At 31.9% G+C, this 26294-nt stretch overlaps 1 protein-coding gene across 1 annotated transcript in view; it reads left to right on the top strand.

Annotated features, from left to right (window-relative positions):
- The window catches only part of LOC145690531 (sodium-dependent proline transporter-like), a 527499-nt gene that overhangs the window by 444378 nt on the left and 56827 nt on the right, over positions 1–26294 (top strand). The window contains exons 6-8 of the mRNA XM_081765492.1: positions 6703–6803; positions 7091–7223; positions 12115–12249. Coding sequence (XP_081621618.1) covers positions 6703–6803; positions 7091–7223; positions 12115–12249 — 369 coding nt within the window. The remainder of the gene's footprint in view (positions 1–6702; positions 6804–7090; positions 7224–12114; positions 12250–26294) is intronic.

Raw genomic sequence — 26294 nt, 5'->3', positions numbered from 1 at the left:
AAGTTTTGGAAGTTTCCCGCCTGATGTCTACGAAATTTTGTATAGTTATTTCATTCGGATTTTGTAGCCAACGTGATTTTGCCTGTTTTCCCTTCTCTGCTAGTTTAATGCATTCCTGGTCGAACCATAGTTTGTTCCTACCTATTTCCGCGTGTCCCAATTTTTCTTTCGCTGAAATTTTAATACTATCTCTAATTTCAATCCAAGTATCGTCAAGACTAGTGCACTCCGAATCTTCTAAAGCCGAGAATCTATTCGAAACTTCTCCTCTCTTAACTGCCTCACATCTAATTCCTTTAAATTAAATCTCTCCGTTTTCGGACATTGAATATTTCCTTTATTCAACGATAATCTCTCTCTTATTATCGCTGCTACCAGGTAGTGATCAGTGTCACAATCAGCTCCTTTAAACGACCGGACATCATTATTTTAGATTGTCTTCTATCTACTAAAACGTGATCAATTTGATTATGTGTTTTTTCCGTCTGATGAGGTCCAAGTGTATTTGTGAACGTCACGATGTGGGAATTTCGTATTCTTCACAATTAGGTTTTTGGATGTTGCAAAGTTCACGAGTCTAACACCGTTGTCATTACTTTCCTTATGCAGACTTTCGTTTCCTATAATCGGTTTGAAAATATCCTCTCATCCTACTTTCACATTGAAATCCCCTAATAGAATTTTCATATGGTATCCCGGGAGTTGGTCAAATATCCATTCCTCTTCTTCGTAAAAACTGTCTTTTATATCGTCATCCTTATATTCTATTGGGGCATGTACATTTAAAACAATAATATCACACCACCAACCCTTAAGTGTAATAAAAGAAAGTCTGTCAGTAACAAATTCAGCCCGCTTAATTGCTGGTAATATTCGTTTGTGAACGAAAAACCCTGTTCCTAATTAGTGATTTTTATTTCCTTCCTGTAAAAGAACGTAAAATTTCCGGAATTCACAGATCCATTTCTTTCCCACCTAACTTCCCGAACTCCTACTAGGTCCATCCTGTATTTCTCTAACTCACTCGTTACGAATCTTAACGCGCCTGCCCTATAAAGACTTCTAATATTCCATGTTCCAAATCTAATGTCCATTTTCTTTTGCTGAAGTCGTGCCAAGTTATCAGTCCTTGTCCGAGGCTTTTGTGAATGTTCTTGAACAAGTTCCTTTTTATTTTTTATTTTTATTTTTACAGAATGAGGTTGTTAGCCTTACCCAAACCCCCAAGCTGGAGGACCACTCCTAGTCGTCTGTCCGCGACTGTTTATTCAGTATATTCGCGGCTAACTTATATCTAGAGGCCTTCTCCTCGATCCGCAACCTGAGGATGCGCCATGCCTTGGTGACAGGAACCCACGTTACATGGATTATTATTACAGTATTATTATTATTATTATTATTATTATTATTATTATTATTATTATTATTATTATTATTATTATTATTATTATTATTATTATTATTATTATTATTATTATTATTATAAGTAGTAGTAGTGATACCTTGGAACCGAACTTAATCCGTTCTTGAATTCCGTTTTAGTTTGGGGTTGCCAACTCTGGAAAATAAAATTACCAGCACCCCTCAAAATTCAATATGATATAAATCCCAGTGTGAAGAATCTCCGTTCCACCCCACCTATGGGAATGCACGTGAAGAAAAGTGCATTAGCACACGTATTTTGCATATCCTTAGTACATTCACTAATAAGCTTAATAGATACATTGTGTTAAAAATGAGAAACTGAAGTCGGTATTGATCATTTTATTGTATCTACCAGTAACTGCCACTTCTTTGCAATTATCGAAACAGATTAAGAATGGTGTATTAATCCTTACATGACAATTTTGGATTTAAAAAATGAAATTGACTCCTTAAACTTATACTTCAACTACAGGAAATTGCTTTAAGAAGTCCTTTTTCACTCTCAACAAATGTATAAAATTCCTTACAAGTAAATTTCAAATTTTCCCTGACACAATTCCTGTCGTCTCTTTAAAATTATCTAAACAGGTGAACACAATATATTAATCATTGATAGATAGTAAAAGGTGACAGTTTTAGATTTAGAATGAAAATTACTTTTTAAATTTATACATTGAACTAGATGCAATTGCTCTCAGAAATTGCTAAAATCTAATTGTTATCAAATTTCATACGTTAAATATAAAAAAACTGCCATACATTAAAAAGATATATCGCTTAATGTATAATACAACGGAAATTTGTATTTGTAAGGGCACTGTTAAAGAATGTCTATGTTCGAAGTTTTATTCTGGATTACAGATTTCAAAATATTTATCATAAAGGCGTTATCAAGAAGTTTGTAACGGTCACCGGCCTTAGTCAAAACAATAGCAGTATTTCCGACCAGTTAGTAACACTATGGGGGTTCCAAATCTTGCTTATTCCAATACATTTTTTCCTGTTTAAAATAGTAAAAACTGAATTAATATTTTCCTACGTCCCACAAATTTAAATTTTCGAAATGATTTTACAAGTAAATGTACCATATTTTAAGGTTAAATTATTTAAGCCATATTTGAGGTAAAATAAAGTGCAACAAACACAAAAACATAAAATTAGCAGCGAAAATCATACTAGGCTTTCATTAAAGCTCCCGACAACAAACGAATGTCAAAGCGTAGAAGTAGTCCGAACGCAGGGGAAAAGGACCCATATATTTATAAACAAACAACATGCTGCCCGTTCTGATTCCAAAGCATCGTTCAAACTCTTAAGCAAACTTCGTTCCAATTTTCCGTTCGAATTCCAAGTTGTTCAAGTTCTAGAATATTTAGATTTTGGAGGCAATACTGTCTTTTAAAATTTGGGAGAATCAATGTAATATTTTTATTTGTATAGAAACTTTTGTTTTATAATACATTATAAAATAAATTTCAAAAGTATAACACTATAAAGAAGATACTTTAAAATGCAATAATAATCCGAAACATAATGTCAGAGCAAATAGTGAATCGTAGTAACTTAGATACACATCATTATTCAGTTACAAATTCAAACAATATCATGTTTTTACTTTATGGAAGTGTTGGGTCAAACAAAGCTTCCAGAGAAGGCTTTCAATAAGAGTAAGATTAAAATTATTCCATCTTAAACGATCTTTATCTGTAGATCTTTATTTTAGAGTACAAAAATTTAATAATAATTATTATTAATAATTAATAATAATAATAATAATAATAATAATAATAATAATAATAATAATAATAATAATAATGTATATTTAGAGTAAAAATAAAAAAAGCTATAAGGATCCTATGATTATGCCCTTTAGGCTAAAAGAGAAGAATGATTAATAAAAGTGAACAATTGTGAAAGAATTGGCTTAATGAGAATGTAAGAGGGAATTGGAGAATCTCGAGAAAACCCACGTAAACGGTGTTTATCTACCACAAATAAACGTAGTAGTTGTTATATCGATTTCTTGAGCTGGTTCGATAGAATCAAAGAAATGTTCAAATGATCATTTCTTTTTTTCTTGTTTATGCCTTTTAATTATTAAATAACTAAATTAAATTCAAGAGTGGAGCTGTTTCGAAAATTACCTATATTAATATTGTATTATAATGAACACAAGTAATTAGAGGAAATAATGAAAAGTATTGAATATTCTACTTGTGTCATCTCTTCTCCACTGCTGGTATAATGTTTTCAGAAATTACATATTTAGGTGTTTTATGATGTGACTACTTCACACTTTTATTTTAAATTCTTTAATTTTTAAGACAATAAATAGGCAAAAATAGTCATTCCACGCATATAATTCTTAACAGACATATTAAAATAGGTAAACAATGTACATATGATACAATTTTCTAGTGAGCTCTACAAAATTGTGTATCTTAAGTCTTATTTTGCATTACATACGTATATTAATGAATGTATTTTTATCAATTTTGAACATACGTAAAAAGAATACATGGACATGATCAAAATCAAAATTCACCATTTGTACTGCTACTCAAAGATACATGGAAAACTATATGCTGTTAACAAGAGCGACTCTATAATGTAGTTATAAAGTCACGAGCCTTTCCAAAGAATACGAAGAAAAATATATTTTTTTAAAAAGTACGAACATTTATTTTTGTATAAGAATGAGTAATGACCGAATACAAATTTTAGTTATTTTAATATGGAGTCTGTAATCCTGATTGATATCCATGAGAGATTAGGCAACATAACGTAAGTCACGACTCTTGATGTTTACTCCTATTACGTGTTCTGGCTTGACTTGTTTTAGCGTTCGCTTGTTGACATAGAGCTGACTTTTAGCCCTTGTCCTTATGTTCAATGTAATTACAATCTCACTTTCCGTTTTTCTAACTCGCGGCGGGTGCGAGTGGAAGAAATAGAACATTACACATTTTGAAAGTTGGAATATTTGTTCTGTTTCTTGCGGGAAAGAGAATGATTCATATTATTTCAAGAACAATAGAAAACCGCAGTATATTTTCTCAAAACATTATATTTGCTTTGCAATGCTCATATATAAATTATTATGAAGGAGAAAATAAAACACTTTCTTAATGCATTTTACAATTTCGGAATTTAGAATGCATGTTTACGTAACTTTTTTTTTTTTTTTTTTTTTTTTACAAGCGTTTGGGGAAAATGAACTTTCTTCAACTACATTTAACTTCTGAAATATAGTATAAACGTACGGATGCGAAACTACAGACAAATATGTAAATTTTACGCTTGCAATTCATGTAATTAATTGTAAAATGCCAATAAGAAGATAATATCCGAAAATAAAATTTTATATTTTAAAAAAAATACATAAACATAAATTTGTGTAGTTTCTACTAGCCTAAAGATCAGAATTATTGAGAATTGAAATAATTAACAAGTCATGTATGATATGACTCACGGAGAGTTCAGTAAATTCAATCCCCACTAGACTTGCGGAGCTTTATGGATATTTTGTAACTTCATAGTAAATACATAATATATGTCTGTCAATGTGTCTGTAAAATTAATATTACTTCTGAACTTAACTTCGGACTATTCGATATATAAAAATATTTTAACTTATATATTTACGAACTGGGAAGGGTTGAAAGTCTCTATGTTAATATAATTTATATTATATGTATAGTTCCAATGGTTCTGATAGGTCTTTAACATCTCTTTCACATACTAGAATCTTGGAGTAGGATTACTTTTGATGAATAAAATATTGAACTACTTTTTGATTAATAAGTTACGAGGAGAGAAGCATGGGGAAGTGTAAAAGAAGTAGAGATGGAAAAATCAGAAAAGGTTGGATTTAATCTAGGAAAAGTTAAAACTCCAGTGATATTTTCCAGATTGATTAATTTGTTATTTCTGGCTACTGTGTTATAATCATTGTGTTCTATCTTTCGTTTTTCTTATGTCTTGAATATTGAAAGAAATAATTTAGGAATATGCTCCAAGAAAAAATATTTATTAAATGAAATATTACTTTTAATGTCAATTTTAAAAATCATATTGGCAAGCAGCAATAAGAAAAGAAATGGAAGTTATTAAAAATTAAAGTTAAGTGGTTCAAATATTTCATTACTTAACAATATAGAAAGTTGCAAATTTTGGAATTTTATTCTGGTTTTGTTCCGTTTCCTCCTACTAATTTCCTTTTTATCATCATTTTTTTTTAAATTTGTAGCGGAAAAAGACAACGATTTCTACGTAGACTTTCAGATCATTCAATGATTAGATTTTCATCATTATTCACTTGTATTTAGGATCTATTTGTTTCATTCGAAAAGTATAATTGTAGAAAAATGAAACACATTCGTTTCACTTAAGAAGAAAAATAGAAATCTCTATTATTTAATACAAATGCCACGTTGAAAAAATGCAACTTAATCAGTATATTTTTCGTATTTAAGTGAGTGCTTACGTAATTTTAAAAGCTACAATTTTCAATTTATTTTTAAGAACATACAAGAGGTAGTGTAGAGAATCGCAAAACTACTTAACAATAAGACATTGTACATTAGATATGATACGGGACTGCAATGGCTCAGTGGTAGAGCGTTCACCTCTGGTGCATGGGGTCCTTGGTTCGATCCCAGCTCGCGTCAAATGAGTTTTGTAGTAAACAAACACCGTGTGTGGGGGTTTTCTCGAGGTTCTTCCATTTTCCACCACTTTCTTCATTCCACCATTTTCATTCATTTCTCATCATCAGCGTCTAGCTGGCATATACGTGTGACGTAAAACTTAAATATTTCATTTCATTTCATTTTAGATATAATATTACTAGGAAACTGAGTAAAATGAGAATGCATTACTTGTGTGTTTAATAAAACACAGTACCGTACAATGAGTGGACAAACGTTTTCTCTTTTCTTAAATAGTCGTCAATTATATCTACAAGTTGCTATATTTCTTATTTGCAGAATTGTTGTGGAACTTATACATAATGATCCAATATTAGAGATTTATTTATTTAAATTAATACTGTAAGTTGATTATTATTACCGAACTCTTGTTAAATTTGAAATTAAAAAGTATAACATCTTTGATACTCTGAATTTATCTTATAACTATATATATATATATTCCAATTTAAAGAGCCAACAATAAAATGAATAACAATAAAGATTAGCCACTATGGATATAAATAGATTTCACTTCCAACTAAATGTATTGTGCTGAAATTTCAATTTAGAAAACTCATTGTTCCAGGCGCACAATTCCAGTGGTTCAAATTCAACAGTTACGAGTACAAAAAACCATTCAGTAACTAATAGTTCGACCAAACAAACAGCAAGTCTGCAATTCTGGGAGTAAGTATAAACATGTTATGTTTTTAATTATTATGTCAATGTATTCATATTTTCCCAATAAATTTTATTTAATTTAGTATTTTATATCCGCTTTGTTGCATAGACAATTCTAAAATATATTCTCAATTAAAAATAATGCTGTAATTTAGTCTTCACAGTAATTTTGCAAAGAAATTTAAAAGTTTAATTCAAATTGTCTACACTTTTTATTATCATAATATATGCAATATCAAAACAAATATTCTTACAAGTACCTATATGTAAATGTTTCGTGTTCTTTATTTCAGAAAGTATGTTCTGAATTTAACAGATGGTATTGAAGATGTTGGAAATGTAAAGTGGGATTTAGCATTGTGCCTCCTTTTTTCATGGGTAGTGGTCGTCCTATGCCTTGTGAAAGGCATTAAAACTTCCGGAAAAGTAAGTAATATTTTTATAGATATTTCGATTTTAGATTTCATTCAATATAAATATGTTTTCACATGATACAATTTACATTAATTTTAAGAAATACTTTAACATGAAGTAAGAATGGGAGAATCATATTGACATACTTTCATTCTTACTACGAAGTTCCAAAGTTTGAATAAAACAGCATTCTGAGTTTCTCTAATGAGAGTTCTTGTCTTTTGTAGACTTTCGCAAAAACTTTCCTTCCTGGATGTGGTCTTGAATTCATAAAATATTTGAGAAATGAAACTAAAACAAATAGAATTATTTCAAGTGTTTATTTCCTTGTTTGTAACTAAGTACATACATTTTGAAAGCATTTTATTTTTAAAAAATAAATTCATAACTTGAAAATGAAAAGCACGTAAATACAAATAACACGACTAAGATTTTATTTCACGTAAATTTCCTTATAATTGGAACAAGAGTTTAAAGTTTTAACCCGCATCAATAATGTAAGAAATGTGGCAACTCTTGAAGTTTGTAGTTTCCTGTGATAAATAGTTGGTAAGAATAAAGCGCAGACAGTCTACAAGAGAATTTTCTGGATTACTACTAACGATTGTGTTATTTTAAGCTGGTGACCAAAAACGTTTAAGACATGGAATAGTTGGAGTTATATACTTTATAATGGTTTCCCACAGGCACTTCTTGATTTTATTTCTTCCATTTGACATCCATAACTTTCATTAAATCCAATTCACATATTATACTAACTTTTCAGACTTTGCAGGGACATAAATCATCTCCCTTTCTTTTTAAGACAGCAACAGGGATTTATTTGTAGCCAGGGAAGCCTGGGAATTTCCCCCCTTCTAAGTTTGACTTCCCTGTCTCTAGATTTAATTCAGTCTTCCCAGCCTGGGAAGATATTTTCCCCCTTTCTTAGGCTATACAATCTGTTTTAAAGTACAATAATTCATTTTTTCAGTATGTTTATTGTCACGAGCTGTGTTGGTCTTGTTTATAGAATTGCTTCCCGAAGAAAAATTCTTTCAACTGCCATCACTACTTATCATTATTAATCTGAGTAGCACAGTAATAAAAAAAACAACGTTTTCAGTAATCAGTGAGCAGTCATAGCAGTTGTGAATTGGTATCTTTTTCGTTGACAAGCACGTTAAAAAGAACAAAAGGAAATGGATATTAGACTATACTTTAACAAAAGAAAAGCTCCTGACGATGAGGCAAGTAATTCCAACACACAAAGTAATAGGCTTTGAAGATAGTGCAACGTCCGAAATCACATTAGAGACATCTCATCAGAAAAATGAAAATGATTCGGGACCTAGTGTTAATAATGGTAAGGTTATTTCTAGCCCCAGTGGCTTGTTCTCTTCAATATGAGATCAAAAACAATTTGCAAGCTGGAAAAATTAAACGACGTGGCTAGGTGTTAAATAAAATACTAATGACATCGCGTTGTGTGTATTATATGTGCTTCCGTTTGTAAACTCGGTATTGATACAGTGCGTGAGTTTTCTCGGGATTCTTCTGTTTCCTTCCACTTTCTTCATTCCACCATTTCATTCATTTTTCATCATCACCATCTCCTTTAGCCGAACCGGCATAAACGTGGGACGTAAAACTTGAAGATTTAATTTTATTTCGGTATTCATACAGAAGGAAGAATAAATGTACAAAGTGTATGGTGCAACGATATTATTGCAAAAGCATCAAAGAAACGTTTTTATAAAATTTTTGACCACGAAAAGTCTATTGCACACAAAAAATGTTCATATGTCAATATGTGAACAAAGGGATAGGGAAGAAATATAGGTTTCAATGGCAAATCCAAAAAACAGGTGGAAAATTGTGATTGAAATTCGTGTTAAAAACACAGCTACGATATTTAGGACTGTCTACGTTATTGTCCAAAATCGTCTATCGTTTACGGTGCTCCCACATCGTATTAAATTACAAGAAATAAATTTAATGGACCTCGGACAAGTTCTTTACTCGTATGTTACATGTGCAAATATTATTTACTTTTAGCTACAGAAATGAAGGCAAGCTGACTGAGTACCTTGTGCGTTCCGTTTAACCCTTCGAGCTAATGGTGGATGAATCCTCCATTGCGTCTCATGTTCTCATTGTGTATATCCGTACTGTAGTTAATCATGTATGTATCAATATAATTTTAGGATTATTTGAGTTACAGGCAATAACAGGCAGAGAGGTTTGTGATTCCGTGATTATGTGAACGTATGAATCTTTCCAAAACAATATTACGGGAAAGACTTATGGCAGTTTGTCTGTGAGCGCCAGTAACATGCAAGGCGGAATGAATGATGTTATCCCTTTACTGCAGCGAGAATTAGACGCCAATTTACTCGTGTTTTACTACACGAGTGAGAAGATAGAACTGGTTGTTCACAACGTTGTTAATACGGTTTCATATATGGTTCATTTTCAAAACGTCGTAGAACGATTACACGGTGTTTACTCAATATCCCCGTAGAACACGAGAAATCGAATTAATATCAGGAGAACTAAGTATTCGCTTCTATAATATTACTAAAGTTTTTGATGTACGGTGGTGAGGCTGTTCATATCGTTCAGTAGAAGCATTGTGGAAGTCCTACCCTGCGCTAGTGAAACACTTTCGAGAAGCTTCTACAAATTTGCAGACAAGTTTTGAACAGCGTGCAATATTTTTGGGCCTTTGTTTATGAAATGTCCATGATCCGAGATGTGCTAGAACCTCTAGATGTCCTTAGCCTGTTTCTACAAGAAAGGTCAGCATCCCTTGTACTGTACAGGCAATAAGCAAAATTGAAACAATTGCACGTGTACTGGAAGCGTTGCAAGACAATGATGGCATGTTCATGGAAGAATTACAACGTCAGTTTGAAGAAACTGGTCAGTTTTGTGGAGTCCCAGTCTTACAAAACTCTTAGACAGTTCTCTTAAGAAGTACCAGCAAAACAGATTGCAATTCTGTCAGATAATATACGGTCTTGCTTTCCTAACGAAACGTTTAGTAGGGTCGAGGTTTTGCTACAATCCAAGTGGTCAGAACAATTGTCTGCAAGAAGTTATACGGCGACAAAGAAGTAATGAAAATTAAAATGAAATAAAATTTTCCTCTGATAATACAGCCAAAATTCTGCAGCATTCCGAGAGAATCTCCTAATATTGGACCAAATCTACAAAATATTAACATGAAATAATTGTTTTTCTAGTTTCTTCTGCATAGTGTGGGAGAGGCTTTTCCAGCATAAACTTACAGCACACTGACGCTAAAAACCCTTTATCTGTAAAAAAAAAAAAAAAAAAAAAAAAAACGAATCTACCAGACATTACGAGACTTCTTTCAATGTAGAAAAGTATGTCACCAACTGGATAAAAAGTGGACACCATGCTGCTACCGACAAATCAACTGGGAAAAAGACGGTGTCCGATTTAAACCAATCTTCTATTGCTTCACTATTCTAAAGTGAGGTACGGTGTGACAGTACTATTAATTCTACTGGTACTAAAACTTATTTATGGTATGAAGAATGACATTTAGCATCGTCTTTCCCCTTCTATTTAATAAAATTAGATTCAAGTGTATGTGCACTTATCACTATTATGCAAAAGGTAAACTCTTAACTTTTGTAGTATTTATTATTCGAGCAATAAATTTCGTCTTCAAATACCTAATAAGAATGGACTAATGAATTATTTGTCATAATAAGACAGTTTTACGTAGGAGTGCGACACTTATTATGACAAGTTATGCAGGTTGCAGCTTTTGCTGGATGCTGCACACTTGTTCTCAGCAGTAGGACGAAAAGTAGCAAGGCAAGTAACGAATGTGATCTCATCTACCTAACCAAATTTTATCTAACGTCCCTACCAATATTTATCATAAAATTGTTTTTTTAATGAAAAAATTATGAACTTGGGGACTGGCTATGAAACTAGTAAAATAATTTCAAAGTAGATAGGTTTAAAAATAACGTTGTCCCAACCTGACTTTATAGTTGTTCTGTTATACGGAACGCAATCTTTCATAAATATCCCCCCTTCTACAAAATCCACAAATAAATCACTGGGCAGCAAGAACAACTATATCGCAACTAAGCGAGAGCTCTCATGCTGAATAGGAACGCTGAAAATTCCAATCAAATAACGCATAGCTACATTATCATCAATTAGTATCTATCACTTTATTATTACTTTATATTTATCATCCAAAGGAGACAAATCAGCTTTTGAATGGTTTTAGTTTTAATAATAATAATAAGAATTTTTTTACATTATTGTATAAGCCTAGTTTTCTACGTGACGTAAATTACTAGTAAATGATGTGTAATTTACGTAAACAATACGTATTGAGTAAATTACCTTGTCAACCCTGACCAGTATCGGTGGAGATATTGCAACGTAGTATCTCCGACTCTTCCTTCAAGTTTATGCGCTGTGCTAAATTGAAAAGTTAGAAGTCGAGTATAATTTGTTTCACATGTGTGAATGCTATATTTGATTACCTAATATTAAAGCATATACTATTACTGTCAATAAAATATTAATATGTTAATTTTAATTCTTTATAAATATAATTTACTGATTTCACTTCAATATGGCAGACATTTCGTAACTTCGACTTCGTCTCTTTCGGTGCAAATTATCCAGAGTTCATTGTATTCTGTACATTCAATACATACATTCAAAAATTGTAAGCTATTTCCTTATACCTTAAAATGTAAATACCTTACAAAAAGCAAAAGAATGATCTATTTCACTCGGATGTTTTTTTTATTATTATTATTTAATTTGCCTTATATATTTATTAGGATGTTATATTTACACTTAAGCCTACTTTCATAGTTATTTAGTTTCTCAATTAATTATTTATTATTCTACCTTACAGGTTGTGTATTTTGCAGCAACATTTCCATACATCATCCTCTTCACACTATTAATAACAGGGCTTCTACAAGAAGGCTCTATCACAGGTGTCTTATATTTTATCACTCCTTCCTGGGAGAAGCTGCTAGATATTCAGGTACATATATCTTCCTACCATATATCTTGTACGTGTTAAGTAAAAATATTAAATCGTAGAAATAAGATTAAATATTTAATTAAGCATTTCGGCTAAGATGAAGTGTGTTTACTGAGTTTTACTTCAAAATTATGTATTTACATTACGAAGAATGTAAATACTTATTTTCAGGTAAATAAAGTAGTACTATAGAGACTAGAAACAGAATAGGAAAGAGTTAGAAAATAATCAAAGAGAAACGTAATTGATTAAAAATATATGATTATTAAGTGCTTTTACTTTTTTATTTAAATGAGTGATTTCAAGTATGTACTTGATATATTGTAAAACATGCAAACGTTTCTTAATGTTTCTATTGTATTATAATGATCGCGAGGAGTCGTGAAGCTTGACCCAGATTTACCAATTTCACCTTTCAATAGAAAGTGAGGGTGTCTCAGTCGTCAACTCCCTCCCACAAAATTTTGCTAGCGTCATATCTCGAACTATATGGAGAACATCTCCTGAAAGTGCAGTGTTGTCGGGATGCCGCTAAGTTTCGTTTTTTGTTATTGTTGTTGACTTATTTTATATTAATGCTAATATTATTGTTACTGTTTAATTCGAACAATTGTTAATGTCCATATTATAGTTCTATAAGTGCTGTTCTTTTTCGCTCGTTTGTCATGTCTTCTAAGTTTGACAACGTTGTTGGTGCACTTCAGCTATTTCACTTTCTCTAAAGTGTACGTTCGAAAGGCAACTGCACGATTCGAACCGAATGCTTCCGATGCATCACAATTGAAAAAAAGCAGTTCTATGATTCGTGCAGAGCTCAATTTTCACGAGTCGTCGCGGTCACTATAGAGACGTATAGGACTTATTGTGATCTAAACTTTTAAGACAAATCGTTTAACATTCACTCTTATTTTCTAATCAAATGATGTGCTTTTTGTTTAAATAAAGTTTAAAAAGATACTTTGTTCAATGGCACTATTGTATCACTATCAAAGGTACGTATTTGCCAATGTTGGCAGATCACCTGCCACAAACTGAGGAGCTTCCATCAGTGTCGTAACGATACTTATGCGGGCCCACCTGCAAAAACCAATTTAAATACTTTTAAAATATAATAACTTACATGAACTAAACGAGTTATAATTTGTTTTGGTATAGTGCAGCAGACAGATATACAAGTTGATATCTATATTTATTATTACTAGGTTGTTTTATCTGTGAGTTATTCAATTATTTAGCAAATAAATTATTAATATTTTATACTACTATAGAGGGCAGATATTCAATTTTCAATTATCAAGAATTTTTACTTGTTGTATTTTAAATATTTATAAAATTATACTCACATTGGTCTTTTATGAAAGTAAATTGTAACTCTATATGGGAAGGAAAATACGTACTGATTCCAAATATTAGATATGTCTGCTATTTTGAGTGTTTATTTGGTGTCTATTGAGTCTTCCTCATTTCAGTCCTACAAGGCAATGATATTTTAAATCAGAAAATTTTATGAAAACAAAATTAAGAAACCAGTTAAGCATAAAAAATATTGTGTTTAATTCCGTACATGGTAATATTGTTGTTAAATTTAGTATCATTCCTTTACTGTCACAAAATATTTTCTAAATTACTATGGAAATGAAAAGTTACTTGTAGAAATATAGAGCTTGAATTCAATATACCCTCTTGAAAATTTAAGCCAAACCCAATTGTGGGGAAAGGTAATGATCGATTTATATTAGACGTAACTATTCGATTTGAGGAGGATGATCTGGAAGATAAAGGAATAGAAGAGAAAACAAAAAAGTATGATCAGTGAAGAAAATATTTTCAGGATGGTAAAATGTAAACGTGTTGCCATAGGTTCTAGAGGAGCGATTCCTAAATCTCTTTCAGCTATGTATCGGAAATTTAATGTTTCTACGAAATTTTTGCAAAAACGGATGGTAAATAATGTGCTTAAATCACCATTGGAGATTCTAAATGTGCACTTTGATTACGAGGGATAATTTCTGGTTAAAACCTGAACGTTACGGAAGAATTACACATTTTTAAAGTTTTGTGCTTTTGTTGGTATATTCGATTAGGATGGATAATTTTTTTTGTATTGTTTCTTACCTCGTCTGTGTAAATAGGAGTAAACGAAAAAAGAAGGAAGAATAAAATACAATAAAGAATAGTTATAATAGTTATTATAAGGGGAAAAGGAAAAATAAGAAAAGGTAAACAGGTATAAAATAATTTTATGTACTTTATGATTTTCAATGGATGTTCAGTTTTGATTGTTATAAATTTTAACATTTATTTCCATAGACACTTAAATAATAATTACTTTTTATATTATAAGATTACGTTAGTGTTTGCATGTTTGAGACTCCATGGTTGTTTCATGTTTTGTATCTATTAGATTTATTGTGAAGAGTGAGTGTGTCTTAATATAAATAATTGTAAAACAGTATTGAGTGTTAAAATAAAACGATGTAAAAATGGACTTAACCTAAAAGTACAACTGAAGCCATATATCGGATAGTTCAAGTGTTGTACATACAGTTACACTCTGACGTATATGATTAGTGTTAGTCTAAATCGTTGTTCTTTTTAGAAGTTTGGATAACGGAATATGTTATAGGAGTTTGGGGCATTATTAAGAACGATTGAATTTTACCGCTAATGGGGAACGCCATTTGTCTTTTAAAATGAAGATGTAGAATTCAATATATAAACTCTTAAGTAAACATAAGAGAATACGTGTTTCAGTGTTTTTGAAAATTTTGCTTCTAAATTGGGAAGAGAGGACAATTTCGTTCATATTGAAATTTCCATTCATTTATTCAGAAAGTGCTGAGTGTGAGGATTTGCTTAAGTGTGAGAGTGAAATTCAGTTTATAAGTTCTTAAATAAGAATAATGAAATACGTGTTTCAGTATTTTCGAAAACTCTGCCCCCAAGAGGGGCAGCAGGGCCAATTTCTATGATATTGAAATTTCCCTTTATTTATTTACCAATACGGAATGTGGGAATTTATTTAGGCTAAGTTGGAGATGAGAAGCTCGGTTTGTAAACTCTTATATATAAAAAAGGAACACATATTTCAGTGTTTTTGAAACTTCCGCTCCTAAGAGGGAAAACTGGGATCAATTCTATAAGATTTAAATTTCCCTTTCTTTTTTTTAGAAATTGTCCAATGTGAGGGCTCGTTTAAGTTAAAGATGTGAAATTCGGTATATAAATTCATATAAAAATAAGTGAAAACATATTTCAGCGTTTTCGAAAATTTCGCACCTAAGAAGGAAAACTAGTCTCTATTGTATAAAATCTAAATTTTCTCTCCTTATTGAGAAAGTGCCCATGTAAGGATTTGCTTACGTTTGAGATATGAAAATATGTATATATAAACTCTTAAATAAAAATTAAATACGTATTTCAGCGTCTGGGAAAATTTTGCTTCTGTAAAGCTTAAGGGGCTGATTTCTATTTCCATTATTTATTCAGAAAATGCTTAATGTGAGAATTCGAAGGTATGAAATTTGTTATATAATCTCTTAATTAAAAATAAAGGAAACACGTATTTCAACGTTTTCGAAAATCCCACTTGTTGAAGGGGAAAGGAATAATATGTACGAGAATAATATGTACGGTTAATTGGAAAAATAAAAGCGATTCACTAAAAATATGTAGAAACGTAAGACTTGGACAAAAAAATCCTCTTATTACGAGAGCAATAAATAAGAACGGATTTTTTTGAAAATACGCATGCTAAGGGAGGTGAACGTGAAAAGGTTATTCAAATGTTTTACCCGGAATAGAGTATCACATAAATCTCTGAAGTTAGAGAGATAAAACTCGACATATAAACTCCTCACTAAAAATAGGCGAACACATGTCCCAGAGTTTTATTGTATTTAAAAGAGGAAAGATATATCTGCATTGAAAGCAATGTTGTCTGAGAAGATAATGGGAAGATGGGAAAATAATTTCATAGCAGAAAAAGAATGTTAAAGAATTAATGAAAGAACGTTAAAACATTAAGTTCGGATGATCTCGGGATTGCAAATTATATTTTGGATCATACAGGCTTATGCATTGAATTAAGTTGTGCAATATAAAGAAAATATCATGTAGATGCATCAGTCTGAGACAATTAAACAAATAAAGGTAACTGTAGAGCTAAACACGAATGCAATTGTGGGTTTTAGTTTAATATTGGTCTTAACCAGAAAGGCAAGGGTACGAGAAGCAAACGTGCAAACTTTCTTATTTGTTTTCATGGGCGCATGTGAGATCGTTGATTTGACTTGGTCTTCAGTTTAGTATCCCTTTCAGGAGCGAGGCTATATAAGACGTGGACCTACAGCTTAACGTGGGATCCGAACCACATGAGCTCCCAACTGGAATCGAACCCAGGTTTCCCACGCCAAAGGCGCTTACGCTAATCGCTTAGGCACGAGGGAGCTCACAAGTGGGATCGTTATTAAATACAAAGTGATATAAGTATACATAAATATAAGCTACTGAACTTCTAATAAGGAATGCTGTTAAAAGAATTCTATCTTTCTTTCAGTCATCGGATACTATTGATTTAAAATGCGTAAGTTGTTTTAACATAATGAAATATCAGCATTATTCTTACAGTTTAAATATTCAAGTTTGCAAAAGGTAGAATTGACATGAAGTTTAGCTTAAAATAGTTTATTGGGTGTCTAATTTTAAAATAGAAGAACATTTTTGTTTAGTTTAACGTCCTATGATTATGCACCGAGGATAAAGAAGACGTGATAATGAGATAGAAGATAATGGTGGAATGAAGAAAGTAGGAGGAAACGAGATAACTCCGAGAACATCCACGCACATAGTGTTTGTACATCATAAAGTCAAGGGACCCCACGTACCAAAGATAGATGTGACAAACAAAACATTCATTTTTTATAAAGATTCATAATTTTAAAAATTCTTTTCATTGTGTTTGTGTGTGTATTTTTAATTCTAATTCCAACGCTGCTTGCTGAAGGATTTTGCAGAAAAGTCCAAAAGTCTTTATCTGATTTCCTTAAAAAGATATCGTACCTTGCCTTATGCATAGAAACAATTATTCATGTTTTGGTTTATTTTCTGCTAGTTTGTAATACTGGCATTACAAAAAAATGTGATTTTTTTAACCTTCAATTTTCTAAAATCAAGGACCAATTTTCTCTTAACCTCCAATGCAAAAGACGGGTCGGATGAATCACATCTTATACCAGGAAACAACAGGACTTTCAAATATTCTTGCTTTTACCTTGCTGATTTCGATGAGTTTTCCATAAATTATTCCTTAGTTTTCGCTTCAAGAGAGGTAACCAGACAAAGATATGTTTTGGAGACACTAGAATTGTCAGTAAAACAATCAGCAAGTCGCGTGGAGCAGATGGTTAACCATTATAATATATTTGTAGTTATATTTCCTCAACATCCATCTCTTTTATAATCTTTTAAATTAAAAATATAAATATTGTATCAAATTTGCTACTTAAAATTACCATAATCTCCTGTATTATAACTATTTTGTTTATCTACAACGAAATTTTCATATGTAATATGATCTTATAATTTAATTTCCACCCCTGTCTACTTTGTAGCAAAAATTAAGGAAAATGAGCCAGACATAAAGGAAATTCTTAGGGATTTTAGGGCCATTTTTTCCGGATTTAGTCTCTTGAAGGCAGTCTAGGTTTTTGTGACTAGAAATGTACAAGGGAAAGTCCTATAGGTGCAAGGGAATTCTATGTAGATACAATTCAACAATCCATAGGAACCCGTACGAAAGAAAAACATTAAATATTGTTATTACATTATCAGATGTATAGTTTCCAACACAATTCAAGATATGTTTAAATGTAATTTTAAGTTTAGTTGCTTCATCAGTTGACTTCCCTCCAATAGCAGATTCCAACACTGCAGAAAAAAATGTACAAGCTCAATTTAAGTATGATTTCGTGACCAGTCGGAGCTAATTATATGTATACACACTTGACACATGTGTATATACACTTGTTTAACTCTGCAAGGAGAAGATGACACTCTTAAGTTCCAAAATTAATTGTCGATTTTAAAAATTTCGTTAGTAGTAATTAGCTATTTTGCATAAACATTGACAAAGAAAACCAGTATATTAATTGTAGTAGATAGATTACTAGAATAAAATTTTATAAAAAGTACAAGTGATTGTATGTTGTTATTGTTCATTGATCAATAAGAAAGAATACTGACGGTTACTGTCAGGGAACTTTCTATATCTACAGGTTACCGAAAGTTCATAAATCTCAAGCCCCTAATTAGACATATCAGGATTTTAACTTCCTGAATATTTTTTTTTCTAAATTAGAAATTATGTTTTAAAAAACATGTAAGAAACACAGCAGAAGAAATAACAAATTCGCAATGGACTATAGCGAATTTATTAATACAAAAGTATGTGCAGTTATTAGCTTAATTTGACATCATATACTTATAAACAATTGTACATCTGCCAATTTAGAGTAGTCAAGACTTGTCTGACTACTAACACTTATCTAATCAAGACAACAAATCACATTTGGACTTCACACTAACAATTTTCAATTTAAAGACAAGTGTTAGCACCAAACGTGATGGTGTGGCGATGAGAAGCCCCCTTGCTCTACTTCTAATGAACATAGTCCTAAATCGTTTTGAGAGTAAACTTTTAACAGACAACAAACTGTAAGTATCGGTATGTTATAGACATTACCGTTGTATGAATGGCACTCTGTTTCTGTTGTATTGTCTGTTGAAAGAATTCTTTAAGACTATTCGTAGATTCCAATAAGAAGAAACAAAGAAAATATGTTTCTTTTAATAGAGACAAATGTAAACGTAACACTTTGAAGAACAAAAACAGAAGTTACAAATGACAAAAATGAATCTCTTCTCTCCAAATTATAAAAGGATTTAAAAAAAAAAAACTCAACCGAATTTTAAAACATTAAACTAATTTCTCCTAATTATCTGTTTTGGAAACTGGAAACAAATGTGTAATTGATTCAGTTTGTTAACCACGAAATCTTTTAATTAGATAGAGACCACAAAGTTAAACAGGCTAAATTAAAGTTCTGATTATATCTATGAAAGTAAAAAGTTCTTATTCATCACTAAAATTACTCAGTATTAATAATTTATTAGTAATTCTACCAAATTAAAGAAGCTGAGATGGCTCAATAGTAGAGCGTTTACCTCTGGTGCAAGTGGTCCCCGGTGCGATCTCCGGCTGCGTGAAGTCGTCTTTGTGGTGGAATGGTGGAAAGACCGTATGGATTTTCTCGGGTTCCTCCGTTTTCTTGTAGTTTATTCATTCCACCATTCCATTTATTCTACTCATCACCGTCTCCTTCAGCTTATACAGCTGTAAAGAGATCAGTATTTATTACTAATTGATTGGTATTAACCATCGAACTATTGATTGATTGAGGACTGAGAAACTTTAATCATGAGGAACTGCCATTAATGTTGTGATAGTTTTTTTTTTTTTTTTAATTACATAAAGCTATTTTGTTTACATTGAGAATAACAAACACACGGAAGGACAGTTCTTAGTAGTGGGTTCATTCTCGTCTGAGAATTCAGGTTTTGTTTTCTTCCGTATTTTGATGATTTTCTTGCAGTATTGAAGAAGTATTTGTTTACGCTTATGTAATGTTAACTGTGTCAATGTATATTTTTAATGTAATAAAGTTGAGAAAGTCCCTTTCTCGATTAACCAACCATTTCTGACATCCAGTGTCTGACAACACGTGGCCGAGTCAGCAACATCACCAGGAAAATTTCGGTCTTAGAAAACCAAGTCAACCTGGAAGCAGGGAGTGAATTTGTAGAGGAGATTAGTCGCGAACAGTCAGTCTTCCGGTAGATCATCGACCTACTGTTTCTGTCTTCAGGAGGTACTAGCCCAGTGGAGAGAGAGAGAGAGAGAGAGAGAGAGAGAGAGAGAGAGAGAATTTGTTTGTAATTAGTAAGACAGACTTCTGTTCTTGCAAACGGTCTGTCAGTGTAGCTCCTATTTCACGAGCTGCATCGGGAGTCTGAGAAGTAGCCAACTTTAGGCTAAATTTAAGCAGACATATTGGAACCGACACGTCTTCGTGGTTGGAGAAGATCAGAGGGGACAACGAGGAGCCAAGTAGAGACCATGGAGAATCGATAGGTGCTATGACATCAGAATTCCTTCCTTTCCACCCCCTTTCCCAATAATCTCTCATCAGTTATTCTGAAAACTCTCATTTTCATTTTTAGATAATTTTAGACGGAGCGCCGTCCGATTCCAGATCTATCTGCTTTCATTTGAGTAACATTCCCAGTATTTCTATTTTCGATGATGCTGCTTATTTGAAGTCTAGTTTCAATTTAAGCACTCGTAAAACAGCATAACCATGGGATATAAAACTTAAAGATTTTATTTCTTTCATTTGTACCTAACTAAATTTTATTACTATATACTGCGTTGTATTACTAATACCTACCAATACGCTTAAGGGCAGACTTTCTCTTATTGAGTTTACTAATTTGACTATACTTCAATATAGATATTTAACTGGAAAAACATAGCAGTGTTATTTTATAGATAACAAATATATCCCTTACTATGAATATGCTTCTCGGAAACTTTTAAGCAAGTTTCCGAATAAAACCTGTCTCTTATTCTGAACAAGAATAACACTTCATTAAAGAATTCCCAGTATTTCTAAATATACGAAAAAAAATTCCTGCCTTTACGCAATCAATCTAACGATCTACAGAACTCCGTCGTTGATCAAAGTAACTTAAGATATTTTTTAAGCAAATAAGAGGTACTACCATGAGCAAAATAAATGACGCGTCTCTTTATTTTGAATTTTTTTTGAAAATATCTCCATTTTCTTTATATGTTCGAAATTTCGGAAGGTTTCCCCAGCAGGACAGGTTAATAACAAACCCGTTTTTAATATTTGTGTTAGATATTAGCTTAAAATAAAGAAATTAGAAGCAAAAAACATTAAATCGACAGAAATCTCGAGAATTACCAACTCTGCTAAAGTGGGAAATTTTCAAGAACGCGAGGGAATTCTGCAGTTCAACACGAAGCAGCGACATCTATGTCACTGAGAGAAATGTAGATAAAATCTACAAACGAAACTTTTAACGAAATATTTCTGATATGTCTTATTTCGTGCATTATCTGCAAACTCCAAATATATGAATATATGCCAAGTATTAACGTAAACATAGAGCAAAAGTGGAAATGGTCTATGGAAAAGGACGAATTGGTAGCGCGACCGTAATGAAAAATCGTCTTTACCGTAGAACAGGGTCAGTTCACGTGACAAAACAAATAGCTCAGTTGGTTAAAGCAACTAGTCTGTATGCCGAAGGTAGCGGGTTCGAATCCAGATGGAAGTGATGTTGTCATTTTTATTATTATGGTTATTTTATTTATTTTTTATGTGGGAAAGAATCAAATTGTAACATATGTGTAAAATTCATGACGATACCAAAAAAATAAAAAATGTCGTTGTCGCACTTGCATTAGCATCCTTAATTTTGTTTGCAAAAAGGTTAGTAATTATTTCCCCTGTGCTCACTGCTCACTATACGTAATGCTCGCTGGCGCGTTGTTTCCCAGTAAATGTTAATCCTAATTTGGAGAATTTTATAAAGTTTCACAATATTTCTCACTAGATAGTCTTCTATCTACTTGTTTGGATATTTTGATAACAGATTTCCCTATTAAATGTTTAATTTTCCCTAGATGTTTAATTACGGAAAAGTTTTACAATGTATTTGTATTAAATTGAAATTGTTTTGAATTTACCACATGAGATAAGTAGCTCGAAGGAGGAAAACTCAAGTAATTGATATTCTACGTAAAAGCTACCTATTGTAGAATGATGATACTTCTTGCCATCAGTACATAATCTTCACGTTAGAGAGTCAGACAGAAAAAAATTCTGGTTTTTCCTCCCTATGACCACCCATCTTAAACCTCGACATTCCATTGTTCGTCTCACAAAATTTCGGTGCTCCAAAAACATTCATATAATAATAATAATAATAATAATAATAATAATAATAATAATAATAATAATAATAATAATAATAATAATAATAATAATAATAATAATAATAATAATAATAATCCTGAATATGCCATCCTTACATAATGTAAGGATATCTTAGTTTCTTAGTTTAAATCTTAGATATCTTAGTCTAAAGTGCTTTCTTTAGTAATTATTTGAACAATTATGTAGGAGGGGGTACGGCGTTTTATTTTGCCCCTCTCATTTCAGTACCCTTCCAACAGAAAGTAATTTCTCATAAGCAGGGTAGACAAAATGAATAAGAAATATATTTACAGCATCCTCTCCCCTTTCATGATTGAAATATCACGTAGCATTTTTTTATTCTACCAAAGATGGCCCTGTGCGGTTAGGGGTAGGTAACTAAAGAAATACCTAATATATAGCGCCCCTTGATTGTAATATTACCGCTTTTTTATTTGTACGAGGGAGCCCCAACAAGGTGATAAAAAGAATAGGAAAAATGTCTATTGAATCCAGTGGCGGATCCAGCACAAACTTCTGGGAGGGAGGGTAGTGAAAGATTCTTTTGATGATGTGAAGCTGTCACAAATTACCACTTTACTAAACTAAACATAATAGTGGGGTAAACTGGAACCCAGTCAGTTTAAATTGATGTAAAAGTTTAATTTTTGGTTTCATATTAAAGTTTTGGTTTCAAATGAAAATTTCAGTCCCAGTGGTCAAGGATCAAATCTCGTGGGGCTCTTCAGTGTAGGCTAATACGGGCCCCTTATGAGAAAAGGCAAAAATATTAAAATGTTTCTAACGTTCGAATTTTTCGTCTATTTTAAAGAATTGTTGGGCTTCGTATTAAAGTGTTGGTTCCAAATGGCAATTTCAGTCCGATGGAGAATGATCAAATCCTGGAGTCGGGGGGGCTCATCAGTATAGTGTGCTACGGCTCCATTATGGGAAAAGGCAAAAATATGAAAATGCTTATAACTTTCGAATTTTTCGTCTATTTTAAAGAAATTATTGGCTTCATATTAAAGTCTTGGCTTCAAATGACAATTTCAGTCCTTGTGGACAATTATCAAATCTCGGAGGGCTCTTTGGTGTAGGGGTTTCGGCTTCTTTATGGGACAAGATTCACGTAATTGATATTGCAAAATTGTTTTGTATACATTAGTGTAAACTTGGACCATTTGGCTAATTTTACCTCTTATATTTTACAGATTTCAAATTCCAAGCATAGTTACTTCTCAAAGCTAAAAGGCACTTACTAGTTTCATTAAAAGGAAATGTCTTTTATGAAAAGTTGTCATGGAGTAGACGAACGAACAGGCACCCAAACATTGGTTGAGTCGGACGGTTGAAACTCGTTAAGCTCACTTCAATTATTATTATTATTATTATTATTATTATTATTATTATTATTATTATTATTATTATTATTATTATTATTATTATTATATTAATAATAATAATAATAATAATAATAATAATAATAATAATAATAATAATAATAATAATAATAATAATAATAATAATAATAGAGCATTCATGGGGTCTGTGGCTCGACTCCACTTCGCGCCAAGTGAAATTTGAGGTAGACAAATACCGTGTGCATGGGTATGGGTTTTCTTGGAATTTTCCATTTTCCTCCCACTTTCTTCATTTCATCATTTCATTCATCATCATTCTCCCTTAGCGTAGGTGCATAATCGTGCAACGTTAAACTAGATATTCCATTTAATTTTAATTTCAATAATAATAATAAACAATTAATTCAACTGAAAGAACTGTAATTTATGTTGACGGCAATTATCATAAATATGCAACCATTATAAAAACAATGCTTTGAGTAGAAAGATAATCCTTCCCAAGTGTTAACGAATGCGCACGAGATAAGACATGTCTCGAGAAAGAGACGAGACGCGCTTTGTGACATCCAAAAGAAGACGTAACAAATGTTTTGGACACGAGATAGCTTTTAAAATGTCTCGTCTTGTCTGCAATGTCTCGAAAACAAAAGTCTAAGTTTTAAAATTATTTTTAAAGATCTATTCTCTCAAAAGTAGCTCTCTGCCTTAAAATTAATAACGGCATTTGTGATTTTTTTTTTTTAAATAAACAATGTCTAAAGTTAATAGTTAACTTTTCGAAAAGAAGCTTCATTAAGGGTGAACCTGAAAGATGTCCACAAACTTCGGGAGATGATTCCTGACATCAAAAGGAGACAAATAGCCCTCTTGCAGTTTTCGAGTTCAGCTTCGTTGTCGAGATACAGTGTTGCCAACTGGTCGTGTTTGAGAAACTCACTGGAAATAAATTCAACTCCAAGAATAAGCTACTACAGGTCAATTGACTTATACCATGCTGCAAGGTTAAATATTTGTTTATGAAGTGTGTACAAAATTTGCCAGTGTCCTTTCTGAGAACATCGTCGAGAAAAAGTCACCTCCAAGAATAAACTACCCCTCGTAAATTTTTCTAAGAGAAATATCTGATACTGCAATATAGGGTTGTTAATTAAATATTGATTAATGAAAAATAAACAAAATTGTTAAAACCATTTTGGAGAAAATAGCTTTTTTCCATTTTCGGCTGTTAGTAAACCACACTTATTTTAGGCGGTAGGGAAAAAATGGGAAAATCTCCTGTAGGAATACTATGTAAACCCTAAGTTTAAAATTTGGTGTAGATACGTTGAACGGTATGGCCTCTAGGCGAGTGCACGGAAAAGTGTACCGAACGGACGGACCGGAAGGACGGGTATCGAAAAATCACATTTCCGGTATGTAGACGCCATGAAGTATGTAAATCCGTTGAAATCTGAATTTGATATACTATTTTCACAATCACCATATTTTCTTCTCTCTTTTGTCGCTCGAAAAAGAAAAGCCTGAGTTTACCACAAAAAGCTAGGGTGTTTACCAAAAAATATTCAATTACAGGGCCACCGCACTGAACTTTTTCAATTCAATTTCTTAACTGTGTTAGGCCGCAGTTGTTACTGAAGTGTGTATTTGGATAATACGAAAAAAAATATCGTATTATTCAAATATATCGAATGTCAGATTATCGTATAAAAAACTTCGATTGAAGAAAATCGCCACACTACAAAACTAACTCACACTTTGAGCACATTTTCATTAGACACATAATAGAACAATTAATGCAATAATTGTTTATGAAATATGAAAAAATCAAATGAGTCATTTTCGAGAAAGTCGTTCAAAAAGAACACGTCAGAAGTAACCTACCTCTTGTGAATTGTTTCGAACAATGAGTTAAGATATACTTTTGCTTATTAATGAAATATTTATTTGCGAAATTTGAACAAAATCGCCTGTCGTTCGAGAAAATTGTTGGGAAAAACCTTGACCCCCAAAATAATCTATCCGTCGTAATTGTTTTTCATAGAAATGACTTATACTAAAATATAGGGTTATTAATGAAATATTTATTTATGAATTATCAATAAAATTGTCCACGTAAGTTTTGAGAAAATCGTGAGGGAAAAATAACTCCCCGAATAAACTATCTCTTGAGGATTCTTTCAGGGCAAGCGAGTTTTTCCATATTATTAGGTTTTTAATGAAATATTTATTTCTGAGTACGAACAAAATTGCTTGATTCATTTTAGAGAAAACCGTGGAGGAAAAACACCCCCAAGAGTAAACCTGCCTCGTATATTTTTTTTCAGGACAAACGAGTTTTGCCATATTGTTCGGTTATTAACGAAATATGTATTTTTGAAATACGAATAAACTCTTTTGAGTCATTTTTGAGAAAATCACCCAGACAACACACTCCACCAAGAATAAACTACCCCTCGCATTTTTTTTTAGGACAAACGAGTTATTTATGCCATATTGTTAAGTTATTAATGAAATATTTATTTATGAAATATGAACGAAAACACTTGAGTCCATTTTGAGAAAATCACTGAGAAAAAACTCACCCCTAAGTATAAACTACCCCTTGTAAATTTTTCTC

The sequence above is a fragment of the Thermobia domestica genome, chromosome 7, assembly GCF_964235325.1.
Source record: "Thermobia domestica chromosome 7, izTheDome1.hap1.1, whole genome shotgun sequence".
Classification (NCBI taxonomy): domain Eukaryota; kingdom Metazoa; phylum Arthropoda; class Insecta; order Zygentoma; family Lepismatidae; genus Thermobia; species Thermobia domestica.
The sequence above is the reverse complement of the archived record's forward strand: the minus strand, read 5'-3'. Positions and strand labels throughout refer to the sequence as shown.